Genomic DNA, 21,291 nt, shown 5'->3' with positions numbered 1-21,291 from the left:
AGGAGGGGTCTTAAAAAGTTCAACCGATCTTGGAGAAAAAAAATGGGGGGGGGGGGGCAAATGCCCCCCTCCCGTTTCCACGTGCCTGGATAGAAGGGGGCTAGGGAAAGGGAGGAGAGAGAGAGAGAGAGAGAGAGGATAAAAGGGGTGGGGCTGCGACACGGGGTGAGGGATCGAGAGACAGACAGAGAGAGAGAGAAAGGAAGGAAGGAAGGAAGAAAAAGTGTGAAACGAACGAGATGAACACCGAATATTGAAAGGGTATCTGAAGAAACCCTTGATCTCTATCCATTCTCATACTTATTTGCATAAGATGGACGAATCAGTGTACTGTGACAATTCCCAGGTCGGGTTTTCTCCACGTAACTTCTGCCAATAACGCGCAGAGGGGCAATTAAGGGGCGTGGCATATCGCCAGAAGGTAAAATCAAGGGTTTAAAATTGGACAGAGAAAATAAATAGTAAAGGTTTTTCAGGAATTAATCCTAAGACTAAATATTCTCTTTCAATTAGCCATTCGTCAGTTTGGGCGATTTTTTCCCTCTTCTGTATGTTTTGTTTTGTTGTTGTTTTTCCTTAATTCATTGTGTTGTGACTTTGTCATATCAAGGCACCATGGCTATACGCATGTGACTCATACAAAGAGATGGTGCGATCGTACCAGAATCATGTTCACACAGAAGTACTCGCACGATCCAAGAAGCCTCGCCATTGGTAGGTTTAAAAATGAATATTCATTACAAACTGTTGCCAATCTTTCAGCACATCATCAAGGACGTTCTAAAAGTCAGCTTTAGTATTTTAATAATACACAAAGAAACATTGTAATAGTTGCTATACATGAAATGAATTTTGTTGTTATTATGAATGCAAAATAATATAAATATTGCTGAATTGTATTTAAAACAAAATTTGTTATACGTAACACTTGGCTTATGAATATGCATATACGCATTCATCATAAACGTGTGTGGATCGAGGTGAATGTACGAGACCCCTACTACAAAATTATCCCAGCTGACTCGACTCTGATCTGCAAAGTAATCATTCTGATTCTAGAGACGATTTTGGATCTTCTTAGCTATAATTTGTAAGTAATGTTATCATAGATATTGATGCCATGGCCGCATATTTTTTGTGTAGAATCACCGTGCTTTTTAAACAAGCATAAGCCGCGCCGGCTGCCACACACCAATCTAGTCAGCTCCGTTAGGCTCGGCCGTATCTACGGGCTGCGGGCTCGATCGCGCCACGGCCCATTCTAGTGGGCGCGGCTGGGGTAACGCGAATATAAACGCTAAAAAATAATATTAATAGCGTCGACAATGACTGAGAGTAGATCTAGAGATTTAGATTCTTGCCGGTGAATCATGTGGATGCTATCATAATCAATGCTGAACAATGATGAAGGATCTAGGCCTACAACTCTGGCTCTTGCTGCATTCCATTGCATTTAAACAAAAATCAATTGAAAGAATTTCAATAAGTTGGGATTTCGGTGCTTGTTCTGAAACCTATCCAAAATTTGACCCATAACTCCGGCGTGGAGATACCCTACTAAAACATACCCAAAATGAAGTAAATATTCATTAAATGTCCAAATAAAGATCATGAGTTAAAATTTGTTATGTTTATTACCTGTTTCGTGTCAATTTCTTGTTATTTTTGGAGTATTTTTCGGATAAACGTACAGTTTTTCACAGGTTTCACGGCAAACCGCTGCAAAATACAAGTACATACCGATTGTGGGTAGCAGGCAGGCGCGCGCCTGTGTGAAGTTATCAACCGTAATGTCTCAGATCCTCGATCATAGTGTGCATGGTATTAATGATGTCAAAATGAGTGCAGTTTGACAACGATAGTAGATCTTAAGTTGGATCTAGATCAGGGTTAGATCAGGTAAAGACTGCAGGGCATGTCAATCTGAACTGCCTGGGAGGCTGTGCTTTAAAAAAGAACATCTAATGATTCCACTTAGATCAGATAGGGTCTATAGACTGTAGACCTAAAAATTAAACGAGCCTAATTTTCTTCAGTTACAAGTGTCATTACTGTAAATTTTAGTAGTAATTGTATTCGCTCTTTCTCTTTTTGGTTATCTCTGCTCTGACCACAGCCACAACCTTAACACTCAACATGCCTGGATTCCAGAGAATGACCAGCCCCTCAGGCCACTGGCCAGATAACGTCGGCATCGCCGCCCTTGAGATCTACTTCCCCTCTCAGTATGTGGACCAGACTGAGCTGGAGACGTTTGATGGGGCCTCGGCGGGCAAGTACACCATCGGTCTTGGGCAAGGCAAGATGGGGTTCTGCTCCGATCGGGAGGACATCAACTCCCTCTGTTTGACGGTCGTTCAGAACCTGATGGAGAATAACCAGATTCCATTTGATGCCATTGGAAGACTAGAGGTGATTATTATACAAATAATAAACAGCAGTGAGCGCATTAGTAAGAATTACCCACACAAGGTACCTTTGAAACAGTCTAACACGCCCGAGACGGTTGCAAAGGGTGTTTGGACTGTTTTGAAGGTACCGAGTGTGGGTAATTTTACTACTGCTTGAATAAAATGCTGTGTATTATTTGTTTTATAAGATTATGTTTTATTTGTTATGTAAAGTGATGTTTTATAACATGATTTTACTAATGACTGGTCATTAGAATTAAATAATGACCGGTCATTACCCAAATTACGCGTTAGGCAAAATAAATGCCTGGTCACGTGTACGCTTTCAACCAATCATTTGATTAGGATCCACGTCATCATCTTATAATAGACAATTGTGCTGTAGAAGGAAATGCTATTCATAAACTTTTGAGAGCACTACATTCATTAATTAATTTGTAGTAATAGTACGTCTCTTCTAGTGTTTGATTTAGCAATTAGTGTAAGAACTTAGTAAATCAGTAGCATTTAAACCTGTCATCTCTTAGTACTATTTGTATGCCATTGCTGGAGTATAGCAGTAAAGAACTGGAAACCAGTTTCCAAGTCCAAGATTTTTCTTTCAGACTTTATTACATTTAACAGTTCCCAATGTATCAGGGTTTTTATGAAGGAAATTTACTGGAACAGAGTGCTAGTTTGGTTGGTTTGGTTGGTGTGTTTGTTTTAACTGACTGTAATGATAATATGTTCAGATAATTAAATTTAACAGCAGATATCTCTTTCATACAATGTCAATTGACATAATTCCATGAGAACAACTCTTAACAAAATTCTAATCAAAATAAGAGGGACATCCTTATCTTTGGCATGAAAATTAATAATATCCATTAAATTTCAATTTGGTAGGTTGGTACCGAGACGATTATCGACAAGTCCAAGAGCGTCAAGACGGTGCTGATGCAGCTGTTTGAAGATTCTGGTAACACAGACCTGGAAGGAATCGATACCACCAATGCTTGTTATGGAGGCACCGCCGCACTCTTCAATGCACTCTCATGGGTAGAGTCCAGTGCTTGGGATGGTGAGTTATTCAAGGACCTGGGGGGTGTTTCACAAGGATCCTAGGTTGAACTTATCTCTAAGTTGGACTTAACAATTATGGAAAGCTGTTACGTCTATCTACAAAGCCTGAACAAATGAGCAACCAAAAATGAAATCAGCAACACCAGCTCTTTACAAATGGCATATTATAGACAGAAATGGAGAACCATGACCACCAATGTCTGTATTAAATAGACCCAGAGATGCCAACCCGTACGATTAAATCGTATTTAGTACGATAATAAGAGTGAAATACTATAATACGTTTTTTTAAACCCATAAAAACAGCGGAATCTCATAAAAACATATACAAGTAAACCCCGCAACCCCCCCAAAAACTTTTGCTTTAAATTTTCTCGTTAAATTTTAATGAAAGAGCAAACATTTTACTTGACCGTATTTACCAGCAAAACATTTTTCTGAAATGTTACTGTCCCAGGGCCGACGGGCCAGTGGTACTGTCGAGTTTTCGTGAAAATCTGATTTTTCTCTCCTAAATCGGATTTTTTAGGATACTCTGTCTGTTTTTTTGTGTCAAGTGGTTGGCATCTCTGAGACCTGGTACTTGATGATGATGATGATTAACCACATCAGGAATAAATTGGGAAGTCCAAGGTATTTGGTAACTATGTGTTCCATATATGTTTCCAAGTACTATGGAGTTTACAAACATGAATTGACAATAAATATCTCATATTACTTCATATTTAGTCTGTTCCAAGTTCTAGTAGGTCCATACTGTCATCAGATGAATATCTTAGATGTGGTCGGTAACATGTGACAAATTGCACTATTAAAAAGGAAAGTTCACTGAAATCCCATTAAAATATGTATTACAAATTGACCACTCTTTCAGTGGTTTATCATGATGATGGTTGCTTGCATTGTTTCTATGTCTTTGAATTGGCAGCTGCTTAGAAATGCATTGCACTTCTTTTTATCTTTATTTTTTAAGATCAATGCCGATAAAAGCATTTCAAACCAAGACAAAATCAGTGTAAATAGACACTAGACCGGTACATCATATTTGCTGAATCAGGACCTATGTAAATAGACTCCTGCCCAAATTAGATCTTTTATTCTATATTCATTAGCAAACAAATTTCTCTATCTTATGAATCCATTGACAATTGAATGTGATAAGACATGTTTTTAATTGCTATTTTGAGAGAGAATTGCTATTTTTGCTTAATCAGTTGATTTTATGTGAGATAGTGCTCAGTGGTGGATCCAGGGGTGGGCCGAAACGGCCACGCCCCCCCTCCCCTATTGGCGAAGCAAAAAAATTGAGAAGGAAAAAAGAGGAAGAAAAAAAGAAGGAAAAAAAAAAGGGGGGGAAAAGGAGAAGATAAAAGAAAAGAGAACAAAAAAGTAAAGAAAAGAGAGAGAGTTCAAAAAAGAGGAAAGAAAAAGAAGAGAGGAGCCGGGGAGAAAGAAAGACAACGAAATGGCACTAAAAATTAGTGACAGTAACGACAAATAAGGGAAAGACAAGGGGAAGGGGTGTGCGTGAAGGTGGATGCATTAAGGGGAGGGAGGGGAGGGGTGACTGGCCGTATTCTTATTTTTAGGTTATGCGAAACTGAGTTGAAATTATGCTTCTTTTCAAAACAATCTTAGCATGCTTGTTTATGTTAAGCCGGAGTGCATGAAAAGGTTAGTGTAGAAACACTTCTGAAAAGGCCGCGCCCGGCCCCTCCAAAGAACGGCAGAATGGTAATCTATAAATTATGGGGTCATTCTTGATGGCTTGAGAGTCGTTATTAAGGAGGGGGCCGGCCCTACTCAAATGGTAGTGACGGTAACGATGGATAAGGGAATAAGGAGGAAGGGATGCACATGCAGGGGCGTACGCAGGGGGGGGGGGGGGTCGAACCCCCCTCAAATTTTTGTCAAGTTGTCAAGTTGGTCCTGATGTGTATAATGCGTAGACCAGGGGTTCTCAAACTTTTTCTTTGACGGTCCAGAAGCGATTTCTATGAAAGCTGTAAGGTCCGAAATGACACTTGTATACTGAAGATAATGAGGCTTGTTTTTGGTCTATATCTGATCCAAGGAGAATTGTTACAGTTTAAAAAAATACAGAACCGCCAGTGCTTCCACTCGTTTAAATAGAGTTTCCTGAAAAAGAACACCCAATATCCTGGAATTTAAAAAGAATTTTCTTAAAACTTTCAAAATGCCTCTTACGTGGATTTCTTATTTGGATGAATCGCTATGACGTTTTAATATATATCAATTATTGAGTGGGCTTATTTTGCTTTCTAATGGATCCATACAGCATGGCAGAGCTTGAGGGGTCTGGCAGAGCCTTTTCAAGAGAGAAATTGTCTTTAGGAGAAAAAAAGAGGTTATTTCTAAAATGAAATGAAAGGGTTATTGACTTTCAAGAGAGAAAATTGTCTATAAGAGAGGTTATTTCTAAAATGAAATGAAAGGGCTCTTGTCAAATAGCCCTTTCATTTCATTTTTTCTCTAGAAATAAACTCTCTTTCTCTCTTATAGACAATCTTATGAGATGGAATCTTGAATCTGAAGCCTTTTTGTGCTCTTTGAAAATGGCACACTGAATGGGGGCAGTGCAATTTAAATTTCAAGGGATGGATTAGAGTTTTTATCGCTCTTGAAAGTCAAATAGCCCTTTCATTTCATTTTAGAAATAAACCCTAATACATTCCTTGATATTTAAATTGCGCCGCCCCTATTGTGTCCTCTTTTTAAAGAGCACAACAGAGCCCTCAGATTAGGCAGCAAGTAGCAAAACAAACCCGTAACACTGGACACAACATTCAGTGGGATGATGCCCATATCATTGAGTTTGAAACGCACTTCTGGTCAAGAATGGTAGAAGAAGCATCTGCATAAAAAGGATGAATCCTTCACTGAATAGGGATTCTTGCTATACACTTTTACCTTTGTGTAAATAATAAAAGGTCCACGGGCGTGGTTGGTAGAGGCTTAAACTACATAAAACTCTCTCCAATTTTGCAGGGGGAGAGCCTTTGTCGGGAGTCTTTAATAATAAAAGGGATAAATCCTTCACTGAATAGGGATTCTTGCTATATGTTACCTTTCTTCGCTCCAGTGATCTCGAGGCAGCAGACAGCAAGAAATTGTGTAAATAATTTGCTGTTGCCGGAAGTCTTGCATGGGGCGGAGCCCCGGGAAATTCTTGAACTTGAAAAAAAATTAGGAAATTCCAAATAGTCGTCATGAGCAATAGAAATTGTAATTTCCTCCTTGAGAGTCACATAAACCCTTTCATTTCATTTTAGAATTTAACCTATCTTTCTCTCTTAAAGACAATTTCATATAACTTCTGTTTTCGTATTGTTGTACTTTCGTCCGTAGACTACTTAAGCACATGTCGAGCCAACTCAGTCGGAAATGTAATATGTAGGCCTAAGTGTAAAGTTAAGTTTCATGTTCTTTCTTTTTTCTTTCTTTCTTTCTTTCTTTCTCTCCCTCTCTCTGTCTCTCTCCTTTTCCTCTATCTTTAAAAAAAAAAAATTGTTCTTTCTTTTCTTCTCATTTTTCTGTGTGTGACATGCGTTACGCGTACGTCTATCAATGTCTTAATATAGTAGATTTACATTTTGATGTTTCCCTTTGTAGGTGCACCTTATATTCCAGAAAGTGCCCTATTTTGATGGTGCCCCCCCCCCCCCATGTATTGATCTCGATAAAAAATAACTTTCTCATTAATTCTATTTCCAATATATCTAATACTTGCACTAATCTCCAATTTAAAAGAAAAAATCGTCTACTTTCTCTCAAGACAACATTATATAAAGGATTCATTAATGCAAGGCTATCACGCGGGGGGGGGGGGGGGGGGGGGGGCACGTGCCCCCCTTACCTGCTCATCTTTAGTCTTGCACCTAATTTAAAGCGACTAAGAGTAATTTCCCCTAAAGCTCGCTCGCTCGCTTGCATTTATAGATGATACAATTATATGTCACTTTAAAACAAATGTTTTTTCAGTCTTCCGTGATGCTTATAACCCCATCATGATTTGGTTTTTTCCTCTTTATAAGATGTAATTTTTCACTCTGCGACCTCACAGATCTTACATTTTTTTCCTGCTCGCTTTGCTTGCTCGCAAATGAATATTCAGACAATCACACTCAGCCGAAAGTGTGATGCCTAAGCAATAACTTGTATGATATATAAAGAAAAACAAATATTGAAATCGTCCCTGATAATGGGATCACAATGAAAGGGTATATACCAATGTCTAAAAAAAATGTATATTTTCGCTTTGAGATTTCGCTTTGTAGGTGCCCTTTTTTGTTGGTGCTTTCCACTTTGGAAATAGCTCCGCCGCCCCTGCTTACGCATTAGCGCCAGCGTTAATTTCACGTTTGTGCGCACAGGGGGTGTGTGTGTGTGTGTTTGGGGGGGGGGGGGGGGTTCCTCTCTAGCTCTGAAGCTGTTTTTTTTTTTACCTAGATTCGTGCGATTCGGTTAATACTTTTAGAGGGAGTCTGAGGGGTGGTGTGCCCCCCTCTGAAGCTGACATTTTTTTGGATTTTTGAAACTGGATTTGTGCGTTTTGGTTAATACTTTTTTGGGGAGTCTGATTTGATTTCAAAACACCTGCAGTTAATGTGGGATGGTGTTGCAGCCTCTCTTTCCCCGAAAATTTAAAAATTACCAATATGCATTTGTTATACAATATCTTATCTCGTATATTTTGGTGACAATTAACACTTTTCACAACATACATACATGTAAGCTCAAATTTCCGCTCACTCGCCAAATTATTAAACCAGGAAATAGATATTGGGGCAAGAGTCTTCAGCCCCCACTGATGGAAATGTCAAAAAAATTGCGCGCGTGCATAACTTGAAAACGGGGAATGTTGATATCGGACAAGAGATGTGACGTGAGCATGTCCCCTTTCCAAAATAATTGTGCCCGTTTGTAGGTACCAGTACACTATTAAAGTACAGTGCTTCTAATATGACCTTGTCAGTATTGGTAAGTTTAAATAACGGTCTGCGCGAATTTCGAATTTCCGGCCCCCCCCCCCCTATTGGAAAATCCTGGATCCGCGCCTGGTGCTATCTTTATTAGTCGTATCATTCATTTCATATATTGATCTTACAGCGCAAATGCAATTTGCCTCGATAGGCAGTTGCTTAAAATATACATGTATGGCACTACTTTTTATCTTAATTTTAAAGATAATATTGATAAAGCATTCCAACCAAAGACAAACTATATGTTTCATCAATCTGTGTCAGGTACATTATATTTGTTTAATCAGGAATTATGTAAATAAAGTCCTTCCCAAATTAAATCTTAATCTATAATTCTATATTAATTAGCCAACACATTTATCAACCTTATTAATTCATTGACAGTGATAAGACACACTTTTAAAAGCTATTTTGAGAGAGAATTGCTATTTTTGCTTGATCAATTGACTTTATTTGTGATAGTGCGATCTTATTAGTCATGTCATTCATTTTGATATTGATCTTACAGCGCAAATGCAATTTTTCTCAAATACATGTAGGCCGTTGCGGAAAATATCATATTTGCTAAATCAGAAATTATGTAAACAAACTCCTTCCCAAATTAAATCTTTATCTTTAATTCTATTTTCATTACAAGTTTCTCAACCTTATTAATTCATTGACAGTGATAAGACATGCTTTTAAAAGCTATTTTGATAGAGCATTGCTATTTTTGCTTGATCAATAAACTTTATTTGTGATAGTGATATCTTATTAGTCGTGTCATTCATATAATATTGATCTTCCAGAGCAAATGCAATTTTCCTCAAATAGAATATTAAGGACAAAAGTGTACATTTGATAAGACACCCCAACAAAAACAAAAAAAGAAGAAGAAAGAAAAAATTATCTAAATATATTCGCCTGTACCTGTACATGTACATCATATGTAGGTCATAGGCCTAAAAGTTTTTTTGAGAGAGTATTGCTATTTTTGCTTGATCAGATGACTTTATTTGTGATAGTGCTATCTTATTAGTCATGCATTCATTTTTTATACCGGTATTGATCTTCTAGAACAAATGTGATTTTCCTCAAATAGAATATTAAGGACATGTACATCCTCCCCCCCTAAAAATAAAGAAAGAAGAAAAATGAAAAATACCTAAATTTCCTGTACATGTAGGTCATAGGCCTGGTGTCTTAACATGAAGATAAGCTCATGCTGAAGATTCAAGTCACATATTTGAATTGTATTAAGCAAGGTTATTATTTCATTAACCATTTGGTTTCTGTGGTCTTTTATGAACAAATGCAATTTCCCATAATCTTTGAAAGTACCTCAACATAATTGAAGCAATCAAAAACACACCTTGGGATATGGTCAGAATTATGAATTTATGTCACCACTTTTAATAGATCGTACACGTGATTAATCAACAAAACAATATTCTTGCCTGTACAATTTATTTACTTTTACATGCAGTATTGGTTTTGTCTGACAAATCCCTATATCATTTCAAAATGTTACATATCATAACACAAGGAATAATTGATGACTGAAGTGACAAAGAAAACGAGGCCATAAAACAAGGTTGTGGTTTTTTAAACGAGCACAGTGGCATTGTCTCTTACAAGCAGGGTTCAGTCATAGACCTACATCTACGATACAGATCAAAATATTTAAAAAACACGTCTACCTTCAGTGATTTAATCGCATTCAATAGTGAACTAATAAGGCTAATAAATATTAGATACACACTGTATTAACTGTACCTTTTGAAACACAATAGACTTTGATAGCAAAGTGAAATTCCCCAAGGAAGATTGCACTGTCAAATAACAGGAAACTATCTTGGCATACATTTTTGTATTTTTAGGTATAACATTGACTGTTGATTTAGGTTCTCGAAAGTGCATATATTGGTCATTGATTTTGTCTAGGAAAGCACTCAAAAGGCTTATCAAGATTGTCTGCTTCTGCCCAATTTCCCAAAGGTCTCCTTGTCTTCCTGGTGCAAGTCAGACCCAAATAGCGCAATTTTAGGTTAAATGTTTTCTGAACATACTCTTATATGATTTTGGGTCGTACTCAATTAAAGTTCCCAAGCCATGAAAAGTCAAGTTAATCTTCATTGTTTTTTGCATGTTGAAGAAAAAAAGAAAGTAGAATTACCAGTTGGTCTTGAATAGGTCCTAAGGCATTTCTTGTACTGTCCCATAGCTAAAATAAGTCAAGTGGGTTATTTGAATGCCCAATTTGATCAAACCAACATTTTTTAGTGTTTGTACATGTATGCTTGAAAAAGGCGAGTCTCCTTCGTAAAGGGGAGAAGGGAGAGAAGTATATGTTGTTTGAAATGTATAGAGAGTTTAGAGACACGTCTGTAAATGCTCTATGAATAATCCCTGTACATGCACATGTATGTAAAACAGTTGACAACTTAATCATATAAATGTACAGGTAAGTCACAAAAAATACACTCAAAGCTGTCCTAGTGGCAGCCTTTCTATAAAGGCCACAAGTCTAGAGTTACCTACTAACTATAATTTTGTGTCTCTCAGAAGAAACAGGTGTTGTACATATATATATATATATATATACAACCTATACAGAGAGATTGTTTATCTACAAAACCCAAACATGTACATGTGTGGCCTCTCTGGTTCTCTTTGGTGACCTTAATACACTGTAGATACATTTTGTAGGTTTGACACAGTATGCCTATCAAAGGACACCATAAACACTGCTTAAGCCTTTCACTTTTATTCCTAATTAAAATGATCATCGTTAATTATTGTTAATAATCTTTGTGTCCTTCCCCTCTTGATCCGTTTCCTCTGCAGGTCGTTATGCCCTCGTTGTTGCAGGTGACATTGCCGTCTACGCCACTGGCAATGCTAGACCAACAGGGGGCGCCGGAGCTGTCGCCATGCTGGTCGGTCCACATGCTCCGCTGGTTATTGAAAGAGGCAAGTGTTTTGGGATTCGATTCATGTTTATTTTACATTTGATGGACATTTATGTGTATGTAGGGGAGTTGCTGAAGGGGTATTGTAAATTTACATGTGTAGAGCCCAAAATTTCTCTTCCAAAATGACCAATATATGCCAAATCTATAAAAGTTGATGACTCAAAAAATGAAAAGAGATTAAAGATAATTAAGCTAATGGACAAAAGAATTGCTTCTGAAAAGCAAATTGCATATTTATGTTTATTGTACATTGTACGTCTATCAAGATAAACAATAGGTACATTGTAGGAGAAATCATAAAATTCTTCATGAAATTCATCAAATGAAGTGATGTCTTGGAATGAGATATATGTGTATGTGTGCAATATTTGGCGAGGGTTCTGACTTCTCTGTCCTAAAGTGTTTCTTACAGAGTACATGTACTGACCATATCATTACCTCAACCGAATGTATCTGCCTTTAGTCAAAACGATTAGAAGATTAACAACAGAAATACACGTTGCTGCTTGTTGTATACAGGTCTTCGAAGCACACACATGCAGCATGTGTACGACTTCTACAAGCCTGACATGTCTTCAGAATACCCACGTGTGGATGGGAAGCTCTCCATCCAGTGCTACCTCGGTGCCCTAGACAAATGCTACGAGCGTTACATCGCAAAGGCAGAGGCTGCACTGCAGAAGGGTGAGTTCATACCTTAACCAGGACACCGTGCTATAGTTTGTAGTTTAAATCCACAGTTTGTTTGTATAATGGAGCAACTGTGTTTTGACACATTTCATATTTCAGAACATGGCTAAGTTAATATTTGTAGGGCCTTTCTTGCGCACAGTTGCCATACATTTGCTCGTGAAGAAACTGCAGTGTATTTTTTTGGTGGTAGTTAAGTGCGTCTAGCCTTTAGTATGTGCCACTGACCATGGACTACTTGTCTTGCAGAAAACATTTCTTATGTACCATTAGAGACGCAGTGTCGCTTGACGTTGTGTCTTGTGTGTGTCCTTTGCTGGTGATTTGCTGTAAATGTCTTATCCTCATATAGGTCTTTATAATTTTTTTTCTTGTATATATTTGTTTTCCAGTTAATGTTATTTTTGTTAATTTTTTCGATATATGTGTCATGGTTGGTGCCCCAATCACCAGTTTGTTTTCAAACTTCTTCAGGGGCTCCTAACCCCATGTTTTTACATGTTCACGAATTATAATTGTATATGTATTTTTATGGTTGAATAAATAAATTGAAATTGAAAAAATTGAAATTGATTTTTTTTTTTTATTCTGACACAGTCGGTGAAGCAGGCAGGATCACGGTAGATTCCTTCGATGGGATGTGCTTCCATTCCCCCTTCTGCAAGCTGGTCCAGAAGTCTCTGGCCAGGCTCGTACTCAACGACTTCCTCCACGATCCTTCACCGGACACCTCAGAGGGCAGCAGATATGCCAGCGTAGAAGCCTTCAGGTGAGGACTGGCGGAATTGTTTCTTTGAATTTTGAGACCACTTTGTTAACTTGTCATTGAGTTTTAGGAGTGAAGATTGTCCTGAGAGTCTTGCTACATAGTGCCTGATTTGGGCAATTTCGTTTTAATTTGATGTGCATTTATAGTTAGGTTAAGGGCTGATCACATGTCAAAAAAATGAATGCTGAAGGCTGATTTGTATAAATGGTAGCACCATACATTTTATACATATACAGTATGTAATGATTGAATTATTATCACTATCAAAACATTGATAAGTGACCAGCCATTTAAACTACAATTTTCTATGACTTGACATGGCATTTGTTTTACACTTGAATACAATGAATGCAAAAAACACTCTCTTTTGTTACGATATCAATATCTTTGATATATGTGGTCTTTGAGGAGGATAGTTTTACCAGACAGCTAAGAAAGCATACTGTATTATATGCTTGTAAGTAAGCAACAAAGGGAAAAAATGGCCTTAAGTCCTCTCCGAGGGACTTGGTAATGGGGATTAGTTCCTTCCCAATGGGCACAAGCATATTAACTTGGTTTTTAACCTGGGACCTCCCGGTTATGAGACCACTGCTGAACTCATTCCCAGCTGTGGCTTAAATGAGATAATTTCTTCCTTAAACTTCTTCAACCTCTGGTCCTTTATCTTATACAGGGATGTGAAATTAAAAGACACCTTCTTTGACAAGAACGTCGAGAAGGCATTCATGACTGCAAGCAAGGAGGTGTATCAACAGAAGACTCACCCGTCCCTCCGTCTAGCTAACCAAGTAGGCAATATGTACACCCCCTCTCTCTACGGTGGACTGGTCTCTTACATAGCAAGGTGAGTACTGTTTTGGAATGATCCATTTTTGTTCTGGTTCGATGGTGTTTCTTATGCCGAGCTACTGACTATTGGTATGGAGCAATTGCATAGTTTCGGACACTTTACCTAGGTACACTTCATGGAGTATGTATGTTTTGTAAATTTTGTGATTAAACATTCGGTCTAGACATAACAATTGATTTATGTTTTATGTAACATGCTGAAGTCATGTTGAGACTTGTTAAATAATTGCTTCCTGGTGTTTCTCTTTATTATTGATGACAATTTTACAGCAACCTAGATAGCCAGGGTACTTCAGATTTGTTGTCTTCTTCATATTCTGTTCCCTCAAAAATTTGCTAAAAAATAATGCAAAGAGTGCTCTAAATCTGGCAGCAGAATGCGTATTATTAGAGGTCCATTGCAGGTAACGAGGAGACCTGACCCACATGGAGGGGACCTACGGGATGATAATGGGGATGGCGATGAGGACAATTATATGAGGATAAGAATGAGGATAATGCTAATGAGCATGGAGGTTCATTTCCGTTACTTTTTATTTCCTTGCAGTGTACCTCTCGACGAATTGCCGAACAAGCGTATCGCCCTCTTCTCCTACGGTTCTGGCATGGCCTCGTCGCTCTACTCGATACGTGTGGTCAAGGATGCCAGCCCTGGCTCTCCCCTGGCCAAGGTGAGGAACAGCCTCAACGACCTGGAGGCTAGGCTGGAGAGTAGACGATGTGTCAAACCAGGAGTCTTTGCAGATACCATGAAGCTCAGGGAGGACACACATCATTTAGGTAAGGGATTGGTGTAATGATGACTTGTAAAGATGACGTACAACTAATTGAATAGCGAGATTAACTTAGAAGGCACTATTTACATTTTGACATACCGGTACTCTTTCTATAATTTTGTAGATGGTGTCTTTACTGAGTGAGACACTTATTCCTATAGTTTTTCACCTGAACTGCTTATATACATGTTGAAAACCAGATTTAAACATCCCCTCATACCTTGCACCTCCCCTTCCCCCCTCCTGTGATCACTATTCCAGGCCATCATGATTAAAATATCGAAAAAATAAATGCTCATTTTCATTCTTCGTTGAGAGGCAAGCTGAGATCACCAAGTACATTTTAACAACCCCTTCATGCCTGTATTCAATTCTGTCTCTTAGAGATGCACTTGGAGGCATGATTTCACCACAAGGAGGAGGCATCTGTTGACCAGTTCAAGAAACTCCTTAAGCCACATCTATTCTGATGGAAATAATTTTATCACCAGCCTACATATACTTTATACTTGACTGATCACTGAGAAGTGTCTAACTTTTGTTTTAAAGTGGCCCAAACATTGTGAAGCAAGTGTGCAGCACTTTGTAACTGCAAGGAAAAGGCGCTAAATCAATTATCTTTTGGATTGGATTGGATTGGATTGGATATCTTCGCACAAAGTCATCACTGGCATTGAACAGAAACAGTTTGATCTAAGGTTATAGTCTCTGTATGGGCTTTTTATTGTATGGGCTTATTGTGAAGTGAAACCTTTTCTGTTTGATTCACTTTCCAGCTAAATACACACCCCAGGGTAGTATAGAGGACCTGTTCCCCGGCACGTGGTACCTGACCTACGTAGACGAGATGCAGCGAAGACAGTACAACCGTAGCTCGGTGTCGCAGCAGCAGGCTGTAGATAGCCAACAGATCATCCAGGTAATACAGCCAATCGACTCTTCCTAGGGCTTGGCAAATCCAAGGTATTTTGTTGCTCTGGGGTTCCTTTTGTCAAAGATACAGGGTCAGGGTGAGAATTGGGTTTGAATTAAGGTGTAGGGATAGTGTACTTATTGTCACAAGTTGTTTCAATGACATCCCCAGTACTAGAGGACTTGGGTTCTTGACCTACATAGACGCGATGCATCAAAGACAGTTCAACCGTAGCTCAGTCAACCGTAGCTCAAATCAACTCTTCCTTGACATTCACTGAAAAACTGGGTTATTATAATAATGGGATCAAATTTTTAAATAAAGGTACTTTTTTTTTATTACAGGACAATATATTGAGGGTTCAGTGACACAAAGACGTAACTCCATATTCTGCCAAAATGAGTATTTGATATCAAAATGTTCAGAAAAATGTGGGCTTTCCAGGAAACACAAAGACTTAACTCTACCCAACACCCCATTGAAGTCAATGGCTAGTGAAACATAGACTTAACTCCTGAAGGCCCAAGTGGTCAGTGACACATAAACCACTTTTTCTCCAAATGCCCAAAATGGAGTTACGTCTTCGTGTGACTGAACCCTCGATATACTCTTAGCTTGAGACCATAGCAGCATTTGCTGTCTATGGCACTGAAATACATTGATACTTTGACTGTCGCATCACACCATGATGTTGATAAAGCTTTGTATTATCATAAATCAATAGAGATAGGATAGCAGCCCTGCTGTAATTTAGATGATAACCTCCAATTGACCCTAGATTAATAAAAGTACCATATCAACGTGAGTGTGTCTCAAATTAGATTGAACCGGCTTATCTGGTGAGATAGAGCTTTATTGTCTGGTGAATAAGTGTCAAAGACCTTTTCGCCAAGAGAAAGACCGATAAAAAAATTGATAGTATCAGAAATAGAAGAGAGGTTTAATAAGCTTATGGCATGGAAAGGGTAGGTCTAAACTTGAGGTCGGTAGTGGGCATTTATCCAAGCCTCTGGATACAAAGGGACTATCAAAGAATGAAATATAACCTTGAGCTTGTAGAACGTTCTTGACCTACCCCCCCCCCCCTTTCTCTGCATTCATGCGAGGTTCTGTAACTGTGTGCATTGGTTATTGAAATGTGTAAACTTCATGGCCTTGTACATGATCTCAAAATGATTCTTAATCATGTTGGCTTTGCTAATAGCCCACTTGTGCTCAGGTTTTATGAAAACGATTGTCAGTAATATCAAACTATTGATGTGATTATGATAATTTTTGTGATGAAGATAGCAGCCATAGCCATGTGCCCCACAAAATTTCTGTTTTAATCTAATTAAATAAAATCAATTAAATATAATGAAATATATGAATATGATCCTCTGAAGCTGTGAAATTAATGATGCCCCTACAAAAAAAGAAGGAAAAGGAAATTGTATCAAATTCAGCAAATAATTACATCATGTACGTTATATTTAGTATGCTGAGAGGAAATCTTTCAGGCAGAGAGATATTTTTATCTGATAATATTCTTGTAAGTTTCAAATTAAGCCTATCTTAATTTTATCTGTTTTTTAATCAAATTTTCATTATAATTTGTTTGTTTGTTCTCTTTGTTTCAGGAGACGTTAAAGGAGTCTAAATCGGTGGAAGACATGGAGACAGCTGAGCAGGTCACTGTAAGCTAGGTCCAAACTCCTGGTCAACAAGGCTAAACCCCGTTGCTAGGGAGATATGACGGTATTTCAAAGAATATCTGATCCAATCCTGGCAACAAGCCTGTAAATCGTCTTACGTATTAGTTGTTGGAGCCCCCGGGGTATCGGGTAGTAAAAGAGAACAAAATTTGCGAAAATATCTGGCTCTTATTTCAGATGGACGTTGTCATTTTGATTTCACAAGATTCAGGCATCGTGATTATGCAATAACGATTATCAAGGAGAGAAAGATTCATTAGGTTCAGTCGTCATTAATCACCCACCCTTGCACATATTTTTTCTACACTTTAGAACTGCCAGATGTTTGTTTCGTAATGCGCAAGATTATTTCATATTTTGCCTCATCAGTATTATGCAAGGCCACAGTACAAAGAATTCCTATTTATCCTATGATATGGCTGTGGATTACATTTGTCGCAAAGTGAGCTTTAAATTATATGTATATATGCACTAGCGTGGAGGCTACCCAAATCACATGATGATTGTAATAATAGTCACGTGTACGGCGCTTAATGCTACGTTTTTAAACGCTATACATTGTAATTATCATTACCCTGGTCATTGGATGCAATTGCTAATTCGCCCATGATAGTGTGCATGCCCCGCTCCCTGGGGAGTATGATTGGGGGTTATTCAATGTAATGGGGCACCTCTGTATATGAGTAAGAAGATAGGGAGAGAATGATGGATGTAGCAATTCACCCTTATTGCACCCTCTAAAGATGGAATTAAAAGTAAGAGGAGACTCTCTCTAATGCTTTTGATTTATTGTGTAATTCACCCTTAGAAAGGATCGTCCATAGGCTATAAGCCTGAAAGGCTGGATTTCAATATGAGGCTGTGATTGTGTGTTTATGATGATAAAATCATATAGTATGAAAAAAACATGTACATTCTATAAAATATAAAAGCTTTAAAATATGTAATTGTGAGGTGCTGGTGAGTGTACACAACAAGTGTGATGAACCTTGATTTAGAAGGAGTTTGATTTTGTAAAAAGAAAACAAATGTACCAAGAAATGAATCATCATTCAAATATTATTTGTCGTCCAAAGAATACAGGGTCACAACTACGAATTTAAGACTTCCTATGCTGCTGCAACTGTATTGAAAATATGTGTACTCTAAAGCTTGTCCCAGTGGCCACCTCTCTATAAAGGACAACTGTTTATTTTTGTCAGTTGTAGATTTTATTGCTGTGGAAATAGAGAGAACAGAGAAAGATAGGGTATATCAAATGTGTTGAAACATCAATTTTTTTCATTATTTAAATAGTATGGAGCCCAGATTTAACATCAGTACAGTGCACTAAATTAATATTGATAAAATATGTCCTGTGAGGAATTTAAATTTGGTATAGAAGTTATTTTAAAAATGCAGAAAGTTGTTTAGTGTGCATGTAGGTAGCAGGAAGACATTCCCAAATGATGTACCCAATCGCATGTCCTTATTATCATATGATTCCTATAGCGGTCAAATCTCTCATTCAGATACTTTTTGTTCAGCCATTTACCTAAAAAATGTTTCTCATATGGCATGCATCTATTGCTTGACTGCAATTAACATGTACATGTATGACTTCTTGTCATATTTAACAAGGCTTTGCCCTTACTAGATACATGTATTTCATATTTTTTTCAGGGCCATGTATGTAAACTTTTTGCATAATTTACATCTTGTGTGTGCATTTGGACATTATGATATTTTTGATTGGACAAAACATGATAATGAAACAGGACCATAAATACAACTTTTTTTAAACATTGCTTGTATGTATGTATGTATTTGCAATGTTGCTGCCACTTTGTACCAATATTGTTTTGTAATGATGTGGAGCGCAAGGAGTGTCAAGTCTGAAGTCACTATTATTATTATTATTCAAATGTTTCATTTCCATCATATCTTCAAATGCCATGGTTACCAAATCAAGCATTTCAAGGTGTGTTTTTTAGCTGTCTGTTCTGTGTTGTAATACTTTAAGCATAAAGCTCATAGGAATGTATGAATATTATTTCTGAGCAAATAAATGTATTTGTATTTTGGTGGATGTTAATATAATTTTATAAATCAAGATTCAGGGTACACTTCTATTTTGTTTGCGTAATGCCTTACATTTAACAGTTTTCTTTGCCTTACTTCATTTATTTGACTATATTTTTGTTATATTCAATTTCATGAAAGTAATGTGCTTTTATTTTAAGCATCATTACTAACCTCTAGATGGATGACCAGCTTTTGAGTTGGAACACCCAAAGAGAAAACAGATAGGATTTGATTTGGTGAATTCAAAATGGCTAACTGCTTGATTTATAGGGAACCCCAATTTGTGAGGTATACCAGTTATATCAAAATATTTACCTGAAGGAGTTGGGAGAAATAAACAAAATACTGTTGTAGGGTCACATTTATGCACAGTCCTTACTCATTTGGATGCATTTGAAGAATTGTATTAAGCATTAACTTTCCACACTCTGAGAAATTTGAAATATGTGCATGCATTCAATATATGAAATGCCCATATCTATGCAGGGTAGGATAAAACAAACAAACAAATAAGAAAACATACAAACTTCGTCGCCTGGCTGGCAGAAGGGCGTTAGCTTGAATTTCAGGTCAATAGTGAAACTTTAAGCAGAAGGGCATTAGCACTAAATCGCCTCAAACTTTTATAAAACTGACTTATTTCCGAGAAAAAAATTGTGGCCCTGTTCTACTACAACATTTTTATTAGTCTTTTATGTTTTAAATCAATTTTCGGGACGGAAAGCAGTTCGAATATAAAACAAATCTTTAGATAAGAATAATTTGACAAGTAGTTTTCGAGTCGCTCGCGCGCTAACGCCCTTCTGCCACCCGGCCGACGACTTATGAACAAGTAAACTACATCGTACCAGCATATTTCTGAAAGTTATATACCGGTATGTATTATGAATAGAAAATTGTTTTCTGATACACTGAATCTATGCCTGTTAGTTCAATATCATGGCCACAAAAATGTACCCTCTTTGGCTTCACTTTCATAGAAATAATTTGTTTCTTCTATACCTTGAATACATGACAGTAATGATTGTATTTGATTCTGAATATAATACTTATTTTGAAAATGTCTGTATTTGTGCTGCAGGTACATAAGTGATTGTCCATGCGAGATGTCGCATGTGTGAAGAAGTGGAATTCAAGGCAGTTGTTTGCTTATTCTTTCTAAATCACTTAAAAAATGGTTCTTTGCTTGATTAACATTCTCAATGCTTTTTTTGTGTGCCACAAAGCAATCCCCAAATGCTGCAAAATGTGTTTGTCTCGAAATAGATACCGGTAATGGTATTGCATATTCTTTGTATATGCTACATCTGTATCAGTGTATGTTCCCTTACTCGTACTATGCATAGTATATATGTCATTGTCAAGTCATTTCATTGTATCTGATGTGGCCATCATATGCAGTCTGTTGAAAATCATGTCAGATATTCATTTTGAAAACCAAGTATTAGAATTCTACTCCAAGGCTCTGTCCAAGGCTTCTGGAATTGTGATAAAGTGTCCAATTAGAGTGTGTGATTGCAAAATATTGATGAATAGCCTGTAAAAACAGCTATACAAGACATCATTTTGTTTATATGTATGTACTGCTTGAAATCAGACCTTGCAATGAATTTATGTAGCAAACCATAAGCCCACAATGTTGATATTAACCTGCAACAAATTGTATTGAGTAATGCTGTAAAAGATTAGATTTTGTCTTGCAAATTAGATATTAAAATGTATGCTAGCATTTTTATGTGGAAAGTATGCAACTAGCTTCACTACTGGTATATCCAAATAATAATTGTGTATTTCATTTGATTTGTCAAATGTATTGTGAATATCATTCAAAATAAATGAATATATGAGTAAAAATAAAAGCAACAATGTGTGTCTTTCATGTATATGTTGTTGTTCTTGTAAGAATTAGTAGAGGTTCGGCAGTAATGTTTTGATGAGAACAAAAATTTGGAGAAAGAGGTTCAGATAATAAAAGTTTGTCAGATTGTCAAATTCCAAGCATACTTCAAAAGATCATCTTCCAAGCAGAGAAAAAGTCGTCATGTGTAAGATTTGCAGGCCCTTTAAGGCCACCAGATTCATTTTATTTATTTTATTTGT

The 21,291-nt window shown here is 37.3% G+C and overlaps 1 protein-coding gene across 2 annotated transcripts; it reads left to right on the top strand.

The window, feature by feature from the left end:
• The first annotated feature begins 958 nt into the window (after positions 1-958).
• LOC578259 (hydroxymethylglutaryl-CoA synthase, cytoplasmic) lies at positions 959-21,050 on the top strand. Of its 2 annotated transcripts, none has more exons than XM_030995695.1 (10): positions 959-1,090; positions 2,117-2,412; positions 3,300-3,474; positions 11,306-11,431; positions 11,953-12,117; positions 12,721-12,892; positions 13,569-13,739; positions 14,292-14,524; positions 15,297-15,439; positions 17,053-21,050. In XM_030995695.1, the coding sequence occupies exons 2-10, from the start codon at positions 2,137-2,139 to the stop codon at positions 17,116-17,118; spliced, it is 1,527 nt and encodes a 508-aa protein (XP_030851555.1). In that variant the 5' UTR covers positions 959-1,090; positions 2,117-2,136; the 3' UTR covers positions 17,119-21,050. The 2 variants fall into 2 exon arrangements, with proteins under 2 accessions (XP_030851555.1, XP_030851556.1); XM_030995696.1 differs by having other exon boundaries at positions 15,297-15,483.
• The last annotated feature ends 241 nt before the right edge of the window (positions 21,051-21,291 follow it).

Source organism: Strongylocentrotus purpuratus, unplaced genomic scaffold (genome assembly GCF_000002235.5).
Source record: "Strongylocentrotus purpuratus isolate Spur 01 unplaced genomic scaffold, Spur_5.0 spur5_scaffold_3, whole genome shotgun sequence".
In the NCBI taxonomy this organism is placed as follows: Eukaryota; Metazoa; Echinodermata; class Echinoidea; order Camarodonta; family Strongylocentrotidae; genus Strongylocentrotus; species Strongylocentrotus purpuratus.
Note: the sequence above shows the minus strand (reverse complement) of the source record. Positions and strands in the feature narration are given on the sequence as shown.